The sequence below is a fragment of the Cyclopterus lumpus genome, chromosome 8 (assembly GCF_009769545.1).
Source record: "Cyclopterus lumpus isolate fCycLum1 chromosome 8, fCycLum1.pri, whole genome shotgun sequence".
Lineage (NCBI taxonomy): Eukaryota > Metazoa > Chordata > Actinopteri > Perciformes > Cyclopteridae > Cyclopterus > Cyclopterus lumpus.
The window spans coordinates 19301213-19325704 of record NC_046973.1 but is presented as its reverse complement, the minus strand read 5'-3'; the positions used below and the strand labels follow the sequence as shown (position 1 = coordinate 19325704).

Below are 24492 nucleotides of genomic sequence, written 5' to 3'. Positions count from 1 at the left end.
GGTTAGCCGCTATGAGCATAGCTGGGCTGACACACTTTGTATGAATGAAAAAAAAATGACTTATCAAAGAGAGAAGAAGGGGAGGAGGATAAGGAGGGGGAGGGGAGTTGCTCTCTTAGTAACAGTTCATGGAATTGATTGTGGCCTCTGAGAAGTGTGACTCATCCTCTGGTGTGTCAAGAAAACCCTTTTTAGATGTTGGTCACAACCTGTGTGCCTGAGGCAAACACAACCACATTTTATGCAAAACGTTCCCCTTAACCTCGCTCTCCTTTGAATTCATTCTCAGACTTTACTCTGAAGCTCACGCAGAATGTTGTCACACGAGTGCGTGTGTGTGTGTGTGTGTGTGTGTGACTGTGAAGTGACAACACACCGGTAACAGAACTTCACATCCCAGACTGCTCTCGTCCGACTTCGCTCAGCCCCCTCTTCCGATAACAGAGACACATGAGGAACCGTTAATTACAGCAATTCAGTAAACGGGGAGACTTACGAAAGCAATTTTAAAGGAGGCTCAAATGAAACGTGTGTTTGGAAAGAACAAATGAATCAGGATTAAGACTCTGAATCACTCATCTGGAATGTGTGTGTGTGTGTGTGTGTGGTAATAAGACATTCATTGAAAATTAAGCAACTTTTAAACAGTGTTTTTTCTAATAAAACACTGGTGTTGAAAGACCTTTCTCTGGTTCTTTCTTTCATGGTGTGCAAGGGGAGTAACCCCCCCCCCCCCCCCCCCCAGTAACACTGCTGGGACCCCATGTGCACCAACTTGATAGCACTACTGCCAGATGATTAGTTTCTTCTAAACTCTGTGTCGTAACCACATCTGCATGAGTGTCATGTTTAGTCAGATAAAGGTTAAAAAGCAGCTTCCAGTCAGATTACATGATTCCATCTCTTTGTTGCTGGGAGGGTAACGTTGCTATGAGTCCTCACAGTTCCTGTAAGATTCACAACATTGTCCTGTGGTGGTGATTTGGTGGTCTGACGTACACGTGAACTCACCGTCGGGTGGTTAAGCCCCTCAAACAGAGACTTCAACATTCTTTCCATGACTTACTATTACTTATAAATTACTAAGAGCAACACACAGTGACATACAGTATACTGATAATACATTAATCACCCTCATGCTTTTTCTTACTTCACCTTTTCATCTTTTATTTTTTACAGATCATTTCAGATTTCTTTCTAATATAGTCAATATAGTATATTGATTTTGTCTCACACATAAACAATGAAGTAAAGTGTAATAGTTTTGTAATCAATAGGATGGTAAGAGCATGCAATTCCATGCTTGAATGGGTATTATTTTTGACAGTGGATGCACTCTCTTCCCAGTTTGCTGCTTCTTCTTCGTTGTGTGTGTGTGTGTGTGTGTGTACGTGTGTGAGAACAGTAAAAAAAGACACAAAGGAGATAGAGAGAGACGAGAAACTCACACGGCAGATATAGTGTGAAGTGAGAGTGAAACCCTTGAGACTTTGGCCATCAAAACCTCATATCATTATGCTGATCTGACTCAGGTGAACCTGCTTCCTGGAAAAGTCTGTTGCAAAACGCAGAGCTTTTTCTGAACATATCACGACATCCAGAAGCTTCCCATAAACTACGAGCTTGCAACACCACAAAGCCACTTGGCTCTCACGAAGCGCAACAACAACAACCACAAAAGAAAAGCTGCTTTGCTGGGACAAGACAGTCTGTAATGATACAAGTCTTAGAATTCTTTGGTATCCTGCTTCCCCTAATCCGGCCTTCCTGGAAATCAAATGGGTAACCTTATTTGGAAGTCCTATAACACAGGCACCATTCAAATGTCCATTTATTACAGTAAGTGAGATATGACACAGGGAAGTGCCTCATTACACTCCACTGCACGTTGCATACAGAATGTTCTTCCTTTCATCTGTTTGTGTGGCTTACCTCTTGCGTATGCACAAGAATGACACATTATCTGTCATTTATAGTTATTGTCACAGTCACCCATAATATAATGTGTCAGAACATAAAGTAGATTCAGAAAAGAAATGTAATAAAATCCTGTCACGCCTTGTGTTCAGCCCTCATCACTCTGCTGGTCCAGTGCTTCACGGTCTGTAGTTGGTTTTCTTACTGGATGTTGAGATTCAATACCAAACGTTCTTGAATTCTTCACATTTAAAGGTTAATATTGATCTTGGATAAGCCACCTTTCCACAAAGCATCTTTCCCACCAGAGAATTATTAAAACACATAAACACACACAGACACACGTGACGATCAAGAGAGGCTGCGGCTACTGTTTCCACATCATGCGCACACACAAAACTGAACATTTGTCATGTGGCTAAAGGCCATAACGTTTTCCATTAGCTACGAAGTATGACAGAAAATACTAAAGCAGCTGCAGCACGTTATGATCACCAGGAATTTATCCTGTCGTACGTAGTGTGCTGCTAATGTGTTGCAAATTTGATGCAAACAAGAAGACATTTCCCAATATTTGGCTTAAGATGAACAATTTTTGATAAATAATAGACAACAGGCACCTCCAGAAGTTACAGTGTGAGCCCATGTGTAAGTGAGAGAAAAGTCAGTGCACAGGGGCGGCTTGAAACATGCATCTTCTGTGGAACCAGTAAAGTCAGTATTGCTTAGGTAAGTTCTCTTTCTGATCAAGAAGAAGTTTTTTTTTTGAAGAAGAAGTCACTGCGAAATCAATACTATGAGGAGGTTCATTTGTTTGAGTTCACAAAGCACGACTACGTGGTGCTTGTGAAAATGAAGAAGAACAAACTTTCTGGCAGTATGGATCTGTTTTTTCACTCTTTACAGGAAAGCCTGACCGCACCGTTACTATGGCAACCAGGTGACATGGCATGCGGCGCTCTTGGGCCGGGGCGGTCAGGCAGCCGGCCGGGGGGGGGGGGGGGGGTGCAGCGAGCACAGCGCCTGACCCTGACCAGAGCAGATTGGCAGTGACGCCAGCCAAAGCCACGTGTTCACCTCTATCGAGTCATTCAAGCATTTTCAGTCAAATAGGCAGAAATAAAATCATGCACACACACACACACACACACACACGCCGAGACACACAACTGGCAGGCAGGAGTAGAAGGTCGGCACAGTGGAGCGAAAAGAACACCTCCTGCTTGAGTAAATCATGCTCAGCTCTCTTTCTTTTGTCCAATGAGAATCTAAAAAGAAACCGTGCAGTCCGACGTGCGATTCGGTCGACGGTTAATCAATTGTCCAATTATCATATCAGCCGACGTTCCTGTGGCATCAGGGTATGGTATGTGTTGTTTGAGTTGTGCTGCTATTTTCCAAAGCATGCCGTATATATTACATTATTTAAATATATCAAAGTTGTCACCTCTGTCAACACAGAATGAAAATACATTCTTGCTTGAGACAGAGACACGTTAGAGTTTATATATATATATATATATATATATATATATAATATATATATATATATATATATATATATATGTATCTATGCCTTTGTCGAGCATGTTTTCAGAACAGTAGATGTAGTTAAAATAACTTAAATACACTCAGTGACAGATCAGGAAAGTGTTATATATCGAGCCTGATAAACATAAAAATGTGTTAAGAAAAATGTATTGAGCTGGAAACTCTTGGAGCACATTTTTGAATCATTGCTGTGAGACGGTGAAGAAAGAGCTGCTGTTGCACAAGACATGGACTAGACGTTGTTTATCCTGCCTGGTGTCCACTGTGTGAAACCCAAGCTCCTCTGCTCCGACGGTAATGCTATAGTGTGTGCAGACAGCTGCACGAGTGGATCAGATGACGGCAGGCTGGGAGACGACGGAGAGGCGCTTCCATTTTTTAATCACCTCCCTGACACTCGTACTGTCACTTTCTGTCGGCTCGCTTTCAAGTTGACACAGTTTATTTTGTATTTTTACATTTCCTAGCACTGAAAAAATAACTTCAAACGGGGCATCCTTGGTCGATATGTATCAAACTACTTCATTTTCGCCAAGGATGACAAGCGTAATCGTGAAGAAGAATGGTATTTACAAATCTCTCTCACTTTTGTCAGCCATCACGTTTTTTTTTTCGAGAACGTTTTTTGTCCTGCAGGCACCGAGTGGCCTACTGAGCAAAGTTCGTAAACTAGAATAGATGTACGAGGAAGAGAGATGCAGCAATAACAGAGAAACTGAAAAAAAAGAAGAAAGTTGTAAAAATGTAAAGTTCAACACTTACAAAACATATTAGTAAATCTGAGGCATCCTCACACTTGTGTTAAAGAAAGCAGAACCACAGAATAATGTAAATATTGAAGCTTGTACAAGTTATTCTGGTAACCTGTTGTGTAAAACCCCCTCAAGGCACAGACAGACTGTCACACTCACCTAAGTGTGATGCACACAAATACTATGCAGGCATGCTGTCATATGCCTGTAGAGGTGCAGCACAGTAAAGTCTGGATGCATCACGATGAATGGAGATCAAAGGGCAAACATGTTCCACATCATGTGTAATAATAGTCTTTCATCTGGCCCATTTCCTTCTAGTTTCCCAAAGATTATCCCAACTTCGGTAATAAAGTTGTCGAGTTTGAGCATGATCAGCATTTCACAAACCTCTGATGGGACTTCAAATGGATCATTGATTGTGTATTTAAAGCAGCAAGGGAAAAGAGCTCTGGTAATTTTTAGCTAAAGTATCTGGAAAAATCCTGGGAAGAGGCCAATTTTAAGTACTGTATATACTGCTGAATAACAGATCATATGTTCTTTGTTTAAAAATGCCTATGGTTATATATTATAGTACTTGAACAGAAGTGGAGCTGTGTGGCTTCTCTAAAAAATAAATGTCATTGTTTTAAAGACCTCTTCAGAATTTCTTTTACATTTTGATTCCATCAAACGCACTTCTGTTTATTTTAAAAACAGAACCTGTACTCGTGGCTACGGTTTACAACACCCATTTGGCAATTTCATACAAATCATGGCCTGATAAGAATCTATAGCGTGGAATTTTGTGAGTGACGCAACATAAACAATTAGTTTGAACTGTTTCCTCTTTCCGAGTAACCAGACAAGAGCGCCAGGTCTGGTGTTTGACCTGCAATATCAGCAGATGTCGAGTACCAGGACGACTGTAGCAGGATCTCAGAGGGTTAATCATTCACTGGAAGTGAAGGATTGCCTGAGTTAACCTCAACCCATGAAACACTTTGCTCAATAATACTTTATTATTCTCTTTGCTGTGACCCCAATCTTGTTTTTGTTGTAAGAAGAAATGTTGCTCCGTTAGACAAAGAAATTCAGGTCCGGCATTCTCTGTTTTCGAAAAAAAAAGGAGTAAAAAGAGAAAAATAATAGAGCAAGGGGAAAATTGGAAAGTTGTGTGGAAACCAACTTTAAATGTTTTGGCCTTCATATTTCTTTACTCTAACATCTGGCCGCTCCATGGAGAGCATTGGCATAAAGCCTGTGACCCTTAACCTGACCTGCCAGATGGTTTCTTACACAGAACCATCTGAGAAGACGTGCAAACTGTTTGGAAAAGAGCAGGCAGGTGATTGGAAGAACCCTCTGTCAATCAAACGGTTGCCAACGCCAGTAAAGGAGAAGATCAAAAACATAATATTTTCTATCAAGAGAAGCCTTCAGCGCCGTTCTTTGCTTTTCTTCCAGTGGAGAATCTGTCTTGTGGTTCTGATATAACTGATGCTTTAGCAGCATCGATGCTAACCTCTTCAGACTTTACCTGTTTTTCAACCAACTTTGCTTCTCCATGTCGTCTCGCTCGCTCCTGAGCCACGGACACAGGTGACCGAGGGCACAAACGCATAACTATTGTCCATGTTGGAGAACCCGGAACACCCTCTGCACCACAGGGACAGCGGAGCACGTTCTCCAACAGACTGCTTCAGCTCCGCTGTCACAAGGACAGATACAGGAGAACATCCCTCATACAGGAGAACATCCCTCATACAGGAGAACATCCCTGATACAGGAGACCATCCGTGATACAGGAGAACATCCCTGATACATGAGAACATCCCTGATACAGGAGAACATCCCTGATACAGGAGAACATCCCTCATACAGGAGAACATCCCTCATACAGGAGAACATCCCTGATACAGGAGAACATCCCTCATACAGGAGAACATCCCTGATACAGGAGAACATCCCTCATACAGGAGAACATTCATGATACAGGAGAACATCCCTCATACAGGAGAACATCCCTGATACAGGAGAACATCCCTCATACAGGAGACCATCCCTCATACAGGAGAACATCCCTGATACAGGAGAACATTCCTGATACAGGAGAACATCCCTGATACAGGAGAACATCTCTCCTCTCATACAGGAGAACATCCCTGATACAGGAGAACATCCCTGATACAGGAGAACATCCCTCATACATGAGAACATCCCTGATACAGGAGAACATCCCTGATACAGGAGAACATCCCTCATACATGAGAACATCCCTGATACAGGAGAACATCCCTGATACAGGAGAACATCCCTCATACAGGAGAACATTCATGATACAGGAGAACATCCCTCATACATGAGAACATCCCTGATACAGGAGAACATCCCTCATACGGGAGAACATCCCTGATACAGGAGAACATCCCTCATACAGGAGAACATTCATGATACAGGAGAACATCCCTCATACATGAGAACATCCCTGATACAGGAGAACATCCCTCATACAGGAGACCATCCCTCATACAGGAGAACATCCCTGATACAGGAGAACATTCCTGATACAGGAGAACATCCCTGATACAGGAGAACATCTCTCATACAGGAGAACATCCCTGATACAGGAGAACATCCCTGATACAGGAGAACATCCCTCATACAGGAGAACATCCCTGATACAGGAGAACATTCCTGATACAGGAGAACATCCCTGATACAGGAGAACATCCCTCATACAGGAGAACATCCCTGATACAGGAGAACATCCCTGATACAGGAGAACATCCCTCATACAGGAGAACATCCCTGATACAGGAGAACATTCCTGATACAGGAGAACATCCCTGATACAGGAGAACATCCCTCATACAGGAGAACATCCCTGATACAGGAGAACATCCCTGATACAGGAGACCATCCCTGATACAGGAGAACATCCCTGATACAGGAGAACATTCCTGATACAGGAGAACATCCCTGATACAGGAGAACATCTCTCATACAGGAGAACATCCCTGATACAGGAGAACATCCCTGATACAGGAGAACATCACTGATACAGGAGAACATCCCTCATACAGGAGAACATCACTGATACAGGAGAACATCACTGATACAGGAGAACATCCCTCATACAGGAGAACATCCCTCATACAGGAGAACATCCCTGATACAGGAGAACATCACTGATACAGGAGAACATCACTCATACAGGAGAACATTCATGATACAGGAGAACATCCCTGATACAGGAGAACATTCCTGATACAGGAGAACATTCCTGATACAGGAGAACATCACTGATACAGGAGAACATCCCTCATACAGGAGAACATTCATGATACAGGAGAACATTCCTGATACAGGAGAACATCCCTCATACAGGAGAACATTCATGATACAGGAGAACATCCCTGATACAGGAGAACATTCCTGATACAGGAAAACATTCCTGATACAAGAGAACATTCCTCATACAGGAGAACATCCCTGATACAGGAGAACATCCCTCATACAGGAGAACATCCCTCATACAGGAGAACATTCATGATACATGAGAACATCCCTCATACAGGAGAACATCCCTCATACAGGAGAACATTCCTGATACAAGAGAACATTCCTCATACAGGAGAACATCCCTCATACAGGAGAACATTCATGATACAGGAGAACATCCCTCATACAGGAGAACATCCCTCATACAGGAGAACATCCCTGATACAGGAGAACATCCCTCATACAGGAGAACATCCCTGATTCAGGAGAACATCCCTCATACAGGAGACCATCCCTGATACAGGAGAACATCTCTCATACAGGAGAACATCCCTGATACAGGAGAACATCCCTGATACAGGAGACCATCCCTGATACAGGAGAACATCCCTGATACAGGAGAACATCTCTCATACAGGAGAACATCCCTGATACAGGAGAACATCTCTCATACAGGAGAACATCCCTGATACAGGAGAACATCCCTGATACAGGAGAACATCACTGATACAGGAGAACATCCCTCATACAGGAGAACATCACTGATACAGGAGAACATCACTGATACAGGAGAACATCCCTCATACAGGAGAACATCCCTCATACAGGAGAACATCCCTGATACAGGAGAACATCACTGATACAGGAGAACATCACTCATACAGGAGAACATTCATGATACAGGAGAACATCCCTGATACAGGAGAACATTCCTGATACAGGAGAACATTCCTGATACAGGAGAACATCACTGATACAGGAGAACATCCCTCATACAGGAGAACATTCATGATACAGGAGAACATTCCTGATACAGGAGAACATTCCTGATACAGGAGAACATCCCTCATACAGGAGAACATTCATGATACAGGAGAACATCCCTGATACAGGAGAACATTCCTGATACAGGAAAACATTCCTGATACAAGAGAACATTCCTCATACAGGAGAACATCCCTGATACAGGAGAACATCCCTCATACAGGAGAACATCCCTCATACAGGAGAACATTCATGATACATGAGAACATCCCTCATACAGGAGAACATCCCTCATACAGGAGAACATTCCTGATACAAGAGAACATTCCTCATACAGGAGAACATCCCTCATACAGGAGAACATTCATGATACAGGAGAACATCCCTCATACAGGAGAACATCCCTCATACAGGAGAACATCCCTGATACAGGAGAACATCCCTCATACAGGAGAACATCCCTGATACAGGAGAACATCCCTCATACAGGAGACCATCCCTGATACAGGAGAACATCCGTCATACAGGAGACCATCCCTGATACAGGAGAACATCCCTCATACAGGAGACCATCACTGATACAGGAGAACATCCCTGATACAGGAGAACATCCCTCATACAGGAGAACATCCCTGATACAGGAGAACATCCCTGATACAGGAGAACATCCCTGATACAGGAGAACATCCCTCATACAGGAGAACATTCATGATACAGGAGAACATCCCTCATACAGGAGAACATTCATGATACAGGAGAACATCCCTCATACAGGAGAACATTCATGATACAGGAGAACATCCCTCATACAGGAGAACATTCATGATACAGGAGAACATTCATGATACAGGAGAACATCCCTCATACAGGAGAACATTCATGATACAGGAGAACATCCCTCACACAGGAGAACATTCATGATACAGGAGAACATTCCTGCCCACTGATATTAGACTTTATAATAAATCACCTCTGGCCAGATCCTCCTCAAATTGAACATTAATAAACCTTGCACAGCTGTCACTTTATACTTTAGATACACTGTATACACTTTTATTTTTATTTTTTACATTTATCATTTCCTTTATTAATTAAATTATTCAATGTAATATGCCCTGCTATTTTATTTAATTGTATTGTATTTGTAAAAAAAATGTTTTGCTACCGCTTCAAGTAATTTCCCCCTGGGGATGAATAAAGTCAAATCTATTATAATCTAATCTAATAAAGCTTGCCAAGATATGTGACGGCCAGTACAGGCTTTACGGAGAGGTGTTCAGGGACCCTCGTTTGAATGGCAGTGGGAATGACCTGAAGATGTTAACCGTGTAATTGGAAAGAAGTTCTATACTTGGAAACGGTGCATGGCAGTTTGTTGTGTTTACCATGTAAGTACCATGTAGGACGAGGGAGATGTTGTTCACCCACTGTGGGCCTTTGTTCCACCTCCACATCAAGAGATGGGTCGAAACAAGGCATCCCGAACTCTAAACAAAGGAGTTTTTCCTCCTGAGGTCACGTGGTGGGCGTCGACAGCTTCCATACGACAAAGCCCCAGTCAACGTGAACTGTGATCGGAATAAAACTTGAACCTTTCAGACAATGCATCTTTGTTCGACGGTGACATATGTTGATGGTAATCCTCTAAAAAAATGACAGACAAAAAGCGCCCCATTCCGCAGGCCTGATGGCTGCATTGACTTTGTTCTGAATGCACAGACAACTTAAGGAAGTTGTCTGTGCATTCAGAACAAAGAGTACTGTTGTTTTGGCTAGTGTGGCTCGCAGAGAATAGGCCAATCCTGACACCTAGTGGATTATGGGATCACCCAGGACAGTGAGTTCAGGAGGATGGGGGGGCGGGATCAATGTGACTATTTGACCTCATTCTTAATGAGTATGTTTATTGGCTCTTGCTACAATTTAATATAATGGAATTCAATTTGATTTGTATAGCCTAATATAACACATCTCAATATTGGAGTGCTTTATATAAACATCCTCTGCCTTGGACCCTCTTATTGGAAAAATAACAAAACTCACCCAGAGTTGACGATGGTTGTCAGGCAGGGCCATGGCAGTAGACATGAGTACACGTATAGCTACTATGCATTACTAAACAGTTAGTAAATGCATTATGGGACGTGAATGCATGCAGGAGGAGAGGAGAGAGGAGTTCAGTGTATCCCAGGTAGACCCCCCCCGGCCCCCCCTCGGCCCCCCGCGGTCGGGGCCTAAAGCAGCATATCTCGGGCAAGGGTCCAAGGGTCCAAAGGGTTCAAGGCAAACCTGAGCCAGCCATAAGTGTCAGCATTATTGAAGTTAATCATTCTGTATTGTTTTGAATATTTATTCTCCTGGAGATGAACTGTTTTCATTTTAATGTTATGTCTGCCGACGTGAAACACACACGTCGGCACGATTTACTCTTCCCTCGTCTTTCGGCTCTTACGTTCAGGAAAGTAACTTCTTTAAATGTGCACGCGGCACATATTCAGCTCATTGAATTCATCTTAATTCATTTATAAAACAAAGTTGAATACTTCAATGTGTTTCAGCAGGATTTCTGCTCATGTTCAAAACTATACTCTCTCTGCACATTTGATCAAAAAGGCTAAGAACTGCAATTATCTCCACAGCTATTTGATCTGCAGAAAAAGATGATTTCTATATTTCTCCATTAACATTCTTCTTGTTGATTTTCACTGTGGTCTGATCATTGCATCAACTGCAGTCATTGCTGATTATTTGGTAAAAATACTTTTTATAAAGCGCCTTTCTAACCCGTCTGGCTTTACACTGCTTCTCAACATTCATCCATTCACACACACACATTCACTGATACACTGATGGCAGAGGCTACCATGCAATCTAAATGCACACGCACACACACACACGACACATGACCTTTTGGAGCAATTTGGGGTTCAGTATCTTGTCCGAGGATAACGAATATGTTACAGGGACTCCAGGAGCATTTCTCATTGAACGTCTAAACCCAAGAGGAGAAACATGTCTCGGCTCTGTGGCTCATGCTGGGAATTTCATAAGGATTCAGGTGGTGTCTTGAATCAAATTAGCGGCCATGTGTGTCATGGTTTATTGGCTTATGTCTCTGGAAGGCATGACGCTGGTACAGCTGATGCAACCACGCCGCCTGGTATTTCCAGGCAGCAGGAAGACATCATGCCTGACACTTTAGTATCATTTGCTGGCTTCATTTAACCTCATTAGGTTCACATGGACTGTGGTTGCTGGCAATTTGGTCCAGCGCTTGAAGAAACCTGCGCTGTGGAGATAAGAATACATTTAGCTTCCACGGGAACACTTTGTCATTCTCCACTGAAGTAAACCCATAAGGCAGGGAACGTGAAGAGAGAGGGGGAGGAACAATAAAGCCGTCTGTGTCCCTGCCCTGTCTCCATTATCCTTCTCTTGGGTCGCGTGTGGATGTACAGCTTTCATCAACCGGCTGTGGCACTTTCCTATTCAGACAGGGCAACATGTGATCCGCCTTTCCATTCTCATCCTTTCTCTCTGGCTCCGTTGCTCTTTACAACGGACGAACCCATTAGGGAGGCTTTCCAGTCACATCGCAAGTCTTCATGATGCAAGACATCTGGGTCTCCAGATGACGACAAGTACAGCATTTAAACCATAACCTGCCATAAGAGCAGGTTATGAACCCAATGCTTTTAAAAAGGACAACATTTTCTGTTAAAATACCTCAATGCAGATCCTCAAAACCTTTATTGAAACCTTTTGTTCTTCCTCTACAGGAGGAAGTTGGGCAATAAGGCATATGAACTGAGCTAACTCGTGTTTAGAAGTGTAATGTGACAGAGAACATTTATATTTTCATTCATTTTTGGCACAAAAGGGTCAATAATAATTTACAGTCATTTGAAGTAAACAAACTAATACAATGAATAGAATTAGGATCTGCATGTGACATCAGTGACTGAAATCAGATAAGAAGTTGGAGTGGCTGCGGTGAGTAATAACATCTCTTAAAACGTTTCGAACATAAAGGGAATTAAACATATACATGGAGCTCTTCTTTTGATACAAACATGGAATCATATGCGACACCGGTTACATTTTTTAACATTATGGAACTGCTTCAGGATTCAAAACCTTCATTTTACAACCATGTATTCTTTAAATTAAGTCGAGACCAAATCTTAGTCCAGTCCTCTCTTGTAGTAATTTCAACTCTGTTGGATGTGCCTGTCTCTGCGTCGCATGATTGACGCATTTAAACCTTCGCGTGAGCTCCTCTCATTTCATCACTTTCATCATCGCAGGAAACAGATGAACACGAGGCCCATCTTCAATTGTTGAACGATCGCATTACTACTGGTGCTTACTGAGCACGGGACAAGTTTTAATTAACTTTTCAAGTGGTTCCCAGGTATGAGAAAATACATCTTATTCATGTCTCTCGGGGATTGAGTCCCTCCTCGGTTTATGAGGACCACTCAATCCTGAGATATCATCCCATAACCCCCCCCCCCCCCCCCCCCCCCCCCCCCCCTCCCCCCCCCCCCCCCCCCCCCCCCCCCCCCCCCCCCCCCCCCCCCCCCCCCCCCCCCCCCCCCCCCCCCCCCCCCCCCCCCCCCCCCCCCCCCCCCCCCCCTCAACCGAATGGATGTCGTGTGTTTAAAGATTACGAATACCGCGGCAGAGAAGAACGATTGTCTGAATCAAGAACATGGAGATGTCCTCAGTTACACACTCATTCTTAATTTCCAGTATACACAAAACACAGTTTGCATTCAAGGGTTATCCTTGAGTCGTAATTGCTCGGTAGCTTTCCTTTAGTTCTCTATTCAGTTATTATTCTATGATTTTCCCTAAGTATACTCCAGCTTTTTAGAGCCCTCCATGTAATAATTGCAGTTTTGTATATCTAAAAGAATAGCATTGGTTCAGGATTACATGATGGTGTCCTTGCGATCGCAGCGAACCCTAAATATCATCAATTGTATAGCAGCTGAATATATTTTGTAGCATTTTATGTGACAGGGAAAAAAATAAACACAAACATAGTCAATGTTGATGTGAGTTCATAAAACATGATGTCATATTTTCTGATAAAAAAAAAAAAACTTGGAATGGACCAATTCATCTAAAATCCTCCTTTACTAAATTGACCAACGCTCGTTTCATACAGTAAACTCAACAAGCAGCATCATCATAATCACTTAAAAAAGAGAAAACTATAACTGTTCCCTACATGCGAACGTTGTACAGAGACACATGAACACATCAGGGTCTTGACTCTATGAGCTCTGATGGCAACAACACGGATAAAAAGACGGTTGTTGAGGCGAGCACAAGCATGTTGGAGCAATCACAGGGAAGCCGAATCAAGCCGAATCAAGCTTGGTTTCACAGGCAGTTCGAAAGGCTCTTTTTTACGTGGTGAAAAGTCGAATTTCCCCAAACACAATTGAAAAACAAGAGGATTGATTTTGACATTGAACCCAGTGATTCATGTTTGGGAGGAAAAGTGGTGCTGATGAAAACGGGCTGTGTTTCTTTAATAAATTCTTAAAACCAAGAGCCTGTAGAGGTTTTCGTCAAGGCCAAGGGCACAAACCAAAGAGTTATGGCTCACCACCATATTTGGTGTTCCTCTGCCAGAGTGGATTGAATTATTATGTTCCATAAAAATTTTTATGGGCTTAAAATATAAAAGGAAAGGCTTCAAGATTGAGCCGCTGTGCTTGGGTCTTTCCTTTTTCATAGCTCTCTGTTCCTTCTGAGCTGGATTGCCGGTCAGGACAAACAGCTGAGTGGACACAACGTTTCATGGTTTTGGGGATTTTGATGGCTGCGGCACGTTAAATCACGTTGCAAATCACATTCGTGGGCAAACATAAGCACATCTTTTAATGGTGTCATGTTTATCTTTGCCATGCTCATCCTCAGCAAAGAGAATGAGCATGGCATCCCCCCCCCCCCCTTGGCTTTGGGCCAGAAATTCTTCAGTCAAAAGTGCATCTCACATTTTATCCTGCAACTCCTAAACCTTTTTTGTTCTGTCTACAAAAACATCCACTGGGTTGCGTTGACTCGGTAAATACATGACATTCTTGTAAAGCTGTGTTTTTCCGTTGTGAATGATTCACATTCCATATTTCTAACTATTTCAAATACAGTCGGCCTTTTTAAACGCATCTTTTACTTGCAACAAAGAAAAAAAAAAGCTTTCCGAAGCCGCTTTGGGAACGCTTTGCAACCTGAATTATTTACATTGCCTTGCTTCTCTTTTTGTCACCTATTTTATGTGTGTTGGCACATTCGCACCTTTTTACAGCATACAAGGCAGTCATGTGATGATGATCCATGATCTTCAATGGTTTACTCTGAATTCCAGTCACATTTATAGACAACAGTGACTCTCATGTCACCCTTATGATCATATTCAGATATCCAAACATCAGATTCCGTTTGGATATTCTGAATTGCGCCTTATTCCAAATGAAGTTTTTTTTCCAATTAAAACATGTGGGGTATCCCGGTATTGTTCTTTGGACATGGACGCGTTCGGAATAGACGTATCAATAGTTGTTGTTGTTGTTTTTTGGTCTCTTCGCAGCACACCTCTGTTGCAACATATCGGTCAGACGTTTCTGAATCCTCAGGCAGTCTTTGTTGTTCTTCAGTGCTTCTGACTCCTAATGTGCTTCATTTACATTCAGAGGCAAGCGGTCCCAATTTAACCGAAGGCAGTGCGGGGAGGCAGACGCCACTCGTTGTACACAGAACACGTAAAAAAAAACGTGCGTGACTGAGAACACACTCGGGGTGTTTCAGATGTTTCTTATTGTCTCACAACACAAATAAATCTTCAATACATTTTTTACAATTTGATTACAGTGCGTCACAGACATTTTAAATCATTTGATCAATGTGGCTTTCTTTTCTGTTGCTTACTTACTTACTGTATTTTTTCGGGGGCCACAGTTGTAAGTAAGGTTGTGAGAAGAGAACAATATGCAAAGTGCTAAATGTTGTATTTAGTCTTTTTACTTCCAGTGTGCAGAGAGAAGTCTCATTCCTAGAAATGGACAGCGCAGACAAATAATACAATATCCAGCCTCGAACTACCTCGAAGCATGCAGCACATGTTCTGTTTTTATGAAAACAACTGTCAGGATGACCAAGAGCGCACTTATCTTCATCCCTGTTTCCATGGTAAATGCTTATTTTTTTTTTTTTTTTACCAGTACAATACTTCAACGCAATAACAAAGAGGATGTGCAGAAGTTGTGATGGCATACAGCTTCACTTCTTGTTTTACTTGCGTTCATATCGCAGGGCAGTGCGTTTACCACGACGCATATCACAAAATAAAACAACCTACGGCTGAATCAAATGTAGACAACGTTATCAGCTGTACACATACTGCACACATGGCTGGAATATTGCATCAAAAGACAATAAACAAACAATCAAATTACACTATGAATGGTTGTTCTGTTTGTGTGGCTACATTTATAATATCGCTGTGGACAATGGACAGAAAATTATACCGAGAGGATGAAAAGCAGCTGCATCACTCGTTCAGCATCTACGTAGCTATGGGTGCAGTTTCCCAAATCCAGCTCTCATCCGCATCGTGTTGCGTCTGAAATGTTCAAGGATAACACCAACAGCAATACAATACTGTCCCGTGCGCCTTTTGGATTCTCTAGGGCCGTCATATAACATCCCTCTATAACATGGCGATGTTTACACCGCGGTCATAGCGTCCCTTCATCTGAGTTATTCGGGCGGCCAGCAGGAGCAGCAGGCCGGTGGCCACCTCCAGGCTGTAGGAGAGCCATGCGGTGGCTAAGGACCAGCCAAAGGACACATCCACGTGGGCGAGGTTCTCTGGGGACACGACGCGCTGGAACTCCTCCATGGCTAGGTTTGAGTATTTGATGTAGATGCTGACCCCCGAGAGGGTAAACAGACCTGCGAGTGCACAGAAACAAACACATGGAACCATTAGAGATGGAACCATTAGAAGAAAAAAACCCGAAGCCTTCCGCATGCACACGGCCTCGTACCTGTAGCAAAGATGATCCCTCTTGAGGAATTGGAATGAATTCTCTCGGCACGAGATCCTTGTGCTGCACAATCAAACACTGTAATCACCATGATTACAGCGTTCATTAAGGTGATAATATATTCATCGGCAAATAATCATTTTCCAACATAATCGTCTTCACTTAACTCAATGGATGACATTAGATAATACAGGCTTAAGCACATTAATTGGAAACAATTAGCATTATCCTAAAGCATTAAAGATTTAAAGCCGTTTTGAGAACAAACAAAAAAACATTTGTCTCCTTCAAATACAAAATTATTCCAGCAGGGTGCGTCTAAATTTACTCTATTAATTTACTAATAGAAAATAGAAAGTCATAAAAATGACTGCAAAAGGCGTGCCCGAAAAGAATATGATGTCACGAACCCCCAACACCCTTTAAATACCCAGTAGGCACCACTGTGCTCTTCAGACTGACCCTCAGTGCGGCACCATGGGAGGCGGAACCACAACGCCGCACACTCATCTGTTGCTGTTCGACCCAGTTAATTGCTAATCATCGTCTACCATCTGGTGTGCCTAATTAGCACGTAGGTACAGTACAATTAGAGAGAAACAAAAAAGGTGAGCAAGTGCAAATGCCATGAACGGTTTCCTAGGATATAGAAAGTCCTTTTCACATCGACGTTCAACTCATGAACACAGTGGGGCGACTGTGGGTCAGTGGTTAACATGCCCATCTTTCAATCAGGGGGTTGGCAGTTTAATCCCCGCCCTAGTCGATGTGTCCTTGAGCAAGACACTTAACCCTGCATTGCTCCCCGTAGCTGTGTCTACGGTGTATAATGTAACATGTAAAGTGTCTTTGAGTATCTTGAAAAGCGCTATATAAATTAAATGGATTATTATTATTAGTTTGTCTTGCACTCAGGAGCCCGTTTGGGTCGATTAGCGCTCCGACAGCCGAGCGTTCACCTTTAGTTCGACTCTACGGTCTCCATTTTGTGTGTAGTCTTCTGACGTGTTGTAGTTCCCTTTGCACTTCGTGGAGGTTTAAGCTGTTTTCTGCACCGACACTAAACCAATATATGAATTACTCATCCAGTTTTACATTGAATTTTTTGACGAATATTTCTGAACCTTTTGGACTCGTGCGGGTTTCCACAGAAGCGTTTTCAACATGTTTTGGGGAAGTACTGACATTTGGGGATGGATTAATCAGACTTTGATTAGACTGCAAGAGCTGTGTGAGAGTTTATAAAAAAGTTTTTTTTTGGAATACTTCCATTTTTTGCAGCATGCAAAAGCCAGAATGATTTTCCAGCTATTCTGACCCACAATCCTCTGATTTATAAGCAAGAGGATAAAAGTCCAAGGTGCACGATACGATGACGTAGCATGTCACAATTTGATGCATAAAGCATGCACCAGTACACAATCATATTTATACTGCAGTCAGGGCAGCTGCAGTATTTACTAAAAGTAAAGAGAAAAAATGCGATTTGGAAGGCAGTGCAATCTTTTCTCCTCTTTTGATTCTTCGTGGAGGAATGCAAGAAAAACTGTTTTCTTTCAATATTCAAGGTAACGCAAAGTAATTGATATACAAATGGTAAGTATTTATTTGACATAAAAGCGATTTATCAAATAAATGTAATTGCCTCACTGTAGTACTACCATATAACGCATTATATGCCCTCTAAGAGGAATGCCATGATATAGTTTCTGCTAAATGGAGCAACTTTATTCCTCTTTGTTCCAGAGTTGAGAGAATGAAGACCAAAAGCATGCTGGTAAAGATGAAGACCAAAGATGGTAAGAAATGCGTCAGACTTCATATTCATAAGTCTCTCCACATTTTTCAATCAAAAACAAACTCTTCTGCTATTTTGTGCCACTTCATCATGATGAGCAATCACTCCACATGCTGCGATCGATGCCAATTACTTCATCCTTTTCCAGAAGGGAGAATGTTTGGCGATGTCATGATGTGTGTGTGTGTGTGTGTGTGTGTGTAAGGGCGCTCCCACAAGCCGAAGTCCGCCTGGTTAAATATATAATAATAATAATAATAATAATAATAATAATGCATTCTATTTGTAAGGCACTCTTCATCCAAGAATCTCAGAGTGCCAGAAAGCAGGTGAGCAGCTGCGGATGCGTTTCGAGTGCACGAGGACGACCTCTCAACTAGCGGACACGTACCGGTTGTTTTGGTCCGCACCGAAGTTCGTTACTGTTTCTCAACTGCCCAAACTAAACCGCGCCAGACTTCAATTAAAACCAACTAAATGTCGACTTGCCAAGGAAGATTTGTCAGTAGATCTTAACTACTAGCTGTTTTTACTAGTGTTTGTTTAATTGGTGTCAAAACTGTGGTTTAGTATATGGGAGTCCAACCTCTCACAGATAGCAGTGCTACTATCATTGCTAATGAGAGTCTTAAATCATTCATGCTTTGTCTATAAGAGCTAATTTAATAGAGAGGGATGCACCGTGTGCTCTGACCACTTTCAAAGTGTCTTTCTCCTTATTTCCTTATACAATCCCAACGTCCACACTTTTATTAACAGTGTGATCAAAAAGATCATTGCCCAACTCCACTGAAATCAGATGGGATTTTTAATGTCCACACAGATGTGTATTGTGTAGCTGCGGATTCTGCGGATAACAGTCTGCTCAACTGCAAGATATAATATGTATACAACACTAGTGTTAAGACCGGATGAATGGTGGGGGAAAAGTCTTATTAACCATCATCAAGTGGTCCTGTCTCCTTACAGCGCTGGTTTACAGAGTCTGCTCAAGGTGTGGGGTGCACTATGATATCAAGTTCAACTCTAAATAGAGTGTTATGATAGCTAAAACCAAGTCAGAAGATCAGAAGCTACATTTTCCTTCAGACCAGGAGCTAAATGTGTGTGCAGAAAGTCAGATATTTGGGTCCCAGGAACGATCTCAGTGATGATGACGATGTGCTGTGTGTTGCAAACTTTATGCACAACATACATTTCATATGTGTACAGAAGATGTTCAAACTGCTCTCTTCAGAGCCTACTGTACTCTACACAGCCCACCTGTGGAGCAGTTATTGTAAAGCAAAAAATGAGAAAGACTGGCATTTAATGATGCTTTCAGAATCTGGCTCAAGCTTCCCAGATGGACAAGCAAGTCGTAATGTTCCCACTTTCCGTGCTGTGTTGAGGAATTTTATATACACATTTAAATGTCGATTTAAATGACTCAGAAAATGTAATTATAAAAACCTTAACTGAGCCAACAGAGAGTGATACGAGGTATATTTCTAGTTTCTGGAAACATTGGAACAAGTATGTTTTTAACGACGAGTTACTTTTGAACTGCAATGAATATACCTGTGTCGTATATATATATTGTTGTTGTATTTGTGTTTGTTGCAATATGGACTCATGAGTCTGAAATATAAGAAATATAATTATTGCAGGTTTCTTATTGGCCCTAAGTGTAAGAAGGTATAATTGAGATTTAGCAGTTGCCTTAAGTCAGAGGTAAAGTCGGAGTGAACGTGAGCATTGAAATGACATTTTCATGGTTTTCTATGTTTTATTACACAACAAGGCACCTGTGTGTGTAAATTGTAGATCCCACACAAGCTTTTCTTGCGTCTTTTTTAATTACTTTGGCCAAATGGCCCATCCCTTATCGGAAACGTTCACACTGAAATGTGCAAAGGGTTTGCTACAGAAAAGCCGAGACGCAAATAAACGCGCGCAATTGCCACAAGCTCAGAAACGAATAAGAAGATCTGCGTGGACTCACTGCAGAAGAGAACATAGGACGCTGATCCAGCCAGCAAGTTGGGACTGTAGGCCATCGAGCTGACGAGTGCAAAGATCCAGCCGAACACCAGCAGGACCAGGCTGAGGGGCAACATGATGACCACCACCTTGTGCAAGCCTGCAAACACATTCACAAACACACAGTGGTTAGAGTGCCTTAAAGGATGTCATTAGAAGGTTTTGAGGTTGGGTTGTTTCAGGTACTCCAACCCTTGTCAGTGCTCCCAGTTTGGAGAAGCAGACAGGTGTACCACCACGGAAGCAAACATAATCTCAGTTTAGGGAACTGAATTTAAAGTGAGATTTGTATTAGAGCTGTATTAATGCACTAGGATTGGCTAGGCGTCCAAGCTCACAGAGATACCGTTTTTTCAGATTAAAAATGTCAGATTTTTTTCCTATGCCTTGACCAATGAGCTATCCTTACCCTAACCACTCCAGGTCATTACCTAACCTTAAACAATCGTCTCTACCTCAACCAGCTAAACAGGGTGGTACTTGCAATGAAACCCGGTGCCTTTTTAAGAAAGCGTAGTTTCACTTTCAGTTAAGTTGGGCATCGGACACGAGGAGGTTTAAAAGAGAAGGATGTCACATCATTGGGGTTCAACACATGCGCAGTAATATCTGCTCTCTTACCCAAATGGCTCACTCGCTGGTGCACAATCACAATACTGCATGCTATATATATTTGTAAATGTTCTGTTGTACATGAACCGCCATCCATATGAGCGTATGCCCAAATGATTCCGGTCTGCTGTTACAGGGAGTGTGCCAACCGCCATTTACTGTAGATAATACACCGACTATGGATAAATACCTCACATAAACACACTTCAACGTCAGCTGGATATACTGCTGAGTGCAACCATTTGCAAATGCAGTTAGGACATTCAGATTGGTTTATATCATCCAGGAAAGCACTATTTTCCAGTTTCATTGTCAATTGGTGAGTGTTGAGACGAGCTTAAAATAGCTTATGTCACAAACAATGTATTACTGTATCTCATTACACACAGGGAATGTTTAAATAAACCCTATCCTTTGCACACATGCTCATGTTTGTTTATTTGACATCTTCTGGAGAGGATTTCTTGACAGCGTCCAGTTATATTTGAATGTAATTTCATCAGCAGCCAACCACACTTATACATTTCTTTTTTTAAATCCACCGCGTTATCATCAACTCATAAACAAAACCACTCACCAAGAAGGTGCCTTTCCACTTCTGACAGGCTGGTCATATTTGCTGTGAAAAAGGGGATGACTGAGCTCATGTTTGCTCCTGAAAACGTCAGGGGAAAAGGTTACACATGGCAAGACGTCCGGACAGAGCTGTAGACTGGAACATTGGAAAATGGAAAACTTTTTCTAAACATCCATTGTACAAATAGTCAATATATTTAGAAATTCAACACGACGCAAACTTCAATTAATCAAACCAATTAAAGTCAACAGATATTTCTCTGCACAGTGCACGTGTAGTGCATGTTCTATCTTTTATGTGCACTGTTTGAAGAGCTTCATACATTATGCTGTCTCATTACTTGGTATTTACTGTGAACTGTGGGTGGCACCAGCAACACATTGGACATATCTGGGAGTAAATAATGCAACACATTACCCGTCTGGGTCATTTATTTCTCCAAGCTAAAATCACTGGCATTTCATCTCTCCTGTGTGTTCGTATCAACTATAATGTACAGCAATCAAGTTTTTGACACCCACAAAATGAAGTGATGAAGAATAAATTAGCTAAATATAGCCTATAGCCTCCTGCTGTGACTGAACGTGGTAGCAGAGCAGAAGGAGAGCCCTGGGTCAATGAGCAATGGATAAACAATGATACATTGCAATGGCATCACATTGAATCCACGGAAAATCGTTTTTTTTCCTTTTCTTTCACCGTCAACATAATCAATAATGGATATTGCAAGTGAGAACAAGCGTTTTGCTCACAACAGTGTTACTGCCTCGAGACAAAGGCTTCTCAAAATTACCCCACGTGAGAAGCACATAACTAAAAGTTATAATGGAGAAAAAAAACGAGGGCAATCATTTGATTTAATTACAGCACACACACACACACACACACACACACACACACACACACACACACGCACGCACACACCATATATTGAGACGTATACCCTCTGATGAAATGCGCGTGCAAACGGCATACTACAATATGGAGGCTTGATATACCTTCAATAATTCTCCACAGTCCAGAATGTGAACTCAGGTCGTCTGTGACGTTGGGTTTATTCACATCGATAATGTACCAGTAATCTGTCCCAATAGCCACTGCGAGGAGGCTGAAGCTGAGCAGACCAGTAAACCCAGCAGTGAGAACCACCACGCCGTACCTCATGTTACAGTCCACGACGCAGAGCGCAGTTGCTCTAAAAGTCTGTGCAGTTGCTTTATTTTTTTAATATATATATATTTTTTTTCCTGTATCGAAGCTCAAAGATGCGCGGTGCGTAAAAGCTCTCCCGTCCGCGCGGTGCCGTCCGTGTCCATCACGGTTCTAGAACGCGTAGTTTGGGGAGGAAAACTGAGCAACGCAGTAATCCTGGAAAAAATGTTTTTAAAAATAAAGGAAGAACAAATCCAAATGAATAGAAGACGGGGACGTGTCGAGCTCACCACCGGTTCCACGAGCCCTCGGATTGATCCATAACGTCCAGTGAATGAAACGCCACGCTTTGCGGTGCGGAATTCCAAAATAAAACCCCGATCGCGAAGCATCTGTGCTGGAGGTGCTTGGCTTTTCTTTTTCTTCTTTCTTTTATTAATAACTAGTAACTAGTGCACATCCGGCCACGGTGTATCTGATATTCACTTGAATCTTACCGTAACTTAATTGGAGTCTATTTTCAGAGTGGTTCTGCCGTGACCAGAGACACATATTTGTACCAATACTTTTGTCACTACGCTCACAAGACTTACAGTAAACAGCTGCCTACGACGAGGTGAAAGAAAACAACAACAACAAAAACATTTAAGGTGAAGTACACTCACACCTGTACTAGAAAAAAAATAAAAAAAATAAATAATAATATATATATATATATATATATATATATATATATATTATATATATATATATATATATATATATTATAACATTTAAAGGTGTTGGTTGGAATGGCATCGTGGTAACAACAAACACTCATTTAAAATGCTTTATGACCAGGCATTTAGAGACACCCGTCGCGAGGGTCCTGTGGGTGGGGCCGCTGAGATAATTGACGTGGTGCGTTCAAAGCCCGGCACACCTGAAACCCAAAAGGAAAAAAAGACAAAATAGCATACCTGTTGCTCAAGTGGTAGCTTTGCAAACCACTTGCTCAAGTGGTAGCTTTGCAAACCACTTGCTCAAGTGGTAGCTTTGCAAACCACTTGAGCTTTTATTTTGTAACTGACCCACGAACAAAAATATATATAATTATATATAATTATAAAAAAAATGATATGCATTAAGAAAAAAAACATTACCATAGCCTTCACCGCTCTAAATCAGAGCCATGGGAGTCTGTGGTGTGGATCTCTCAGCTTGCAACCATAGCTATAACAGAACTGACATCACTCTGATACAATAATTCACCCAAAGAGAGACATGAAGACACGAGAAGACGACACGGATTATCTCTCACATACGAGTTTGTCTATGCGCTTTGAACTGAACCAAGTAATTACATCAATTCTACTTCAATGGACTGTAATTATTGCAGTGTTACCCTTCTGATTTACATGCCGCAGCAGATTCATGTGTGGAAACTGTAATGTAAATTCAACTTCAATAGGCTGCACAGATTTCGATGCATCACAACGTTGCACCTGACAAATCCATATTCCCCTCTCCCTATTGTCTGATGTAAATGTATACAATTAGACTTTTTATGAAAACGGACACAATTGGGTACAGAAACCCATTATACCAGAAGTATCTCGAACTTTGTTTGTCTATTTCTGGCTTAAAAACCGCAACCTGCATGATTTAAAGTTGGCTTACAACCTGCTTTGTATTAACTGAGAACAACCGGGACGCTGGTCGAGGGTTTAACATTGTGTTCTCATTTGGGAGCTGTCGTTTAGGAAAAGGCAGCGGGGAAATCAAACTTTATTTATAACAGAGGGTGCACACAAT

At 42.0% G+C, this 24492-nt stretch overlaps 1 protein-coding gene across 1 annotated transcript; it reads right to left on the bottom strand.

Annotated features, from left to right (window-relative positions):
* Window positions 1–15690: 15690 nt before the first annotated feature.
* Window positions 15691–22710, bottom strand: LOC117735018 (transmembrane protein 235). The gene is made up of 4 exons (XM_034539410.1): window positions 22545–22710; window positions 21547–21624; window positions 20320–20457; window positions 15691–16442 (listed from the first exon to the last, which is right to left on the bottom strand). Exons 1-4 carry the CDS (start codon window positions 22708–22710, stop codon window positions 16198–16200), a joined length of 627 nt encoding a protein of 208 aa, XP_034395301.1. The 3' UTR covers window positions 15691–16197.
* Between the last annotated feature and the right edge of the window lie 1782 nt (window positions 22711–24492).

What these genes read in the sequence shown, in the direction of transcription:
- LOC117735018 (XM_034539410.1), bottom strand. Translation starts at nt 22,710, where the DNA reads ATGAGGTACGGCGTGGTGGTTCTCACTGCTGGGTTTACTGGTCTGCTC. An exon ending in ACTGTGGAGAATTATTGAAG is followed by an intron (nt 21,625 to 22,544) that starts GTATATCAAGCC and finishes TGACGTTTTCAG; the next exon opens with GAGCAAACATGAGCTCAGTC. An exon ending in GTCCTATGTTCTCTTCTGCA is followed by an intron (nt 16,443 to 20,319) that starts GTGAGTCCACGC and finishes GTGCACTCGCAG; the next exon opens with GTCTGTTTACCCTCTCGGGG.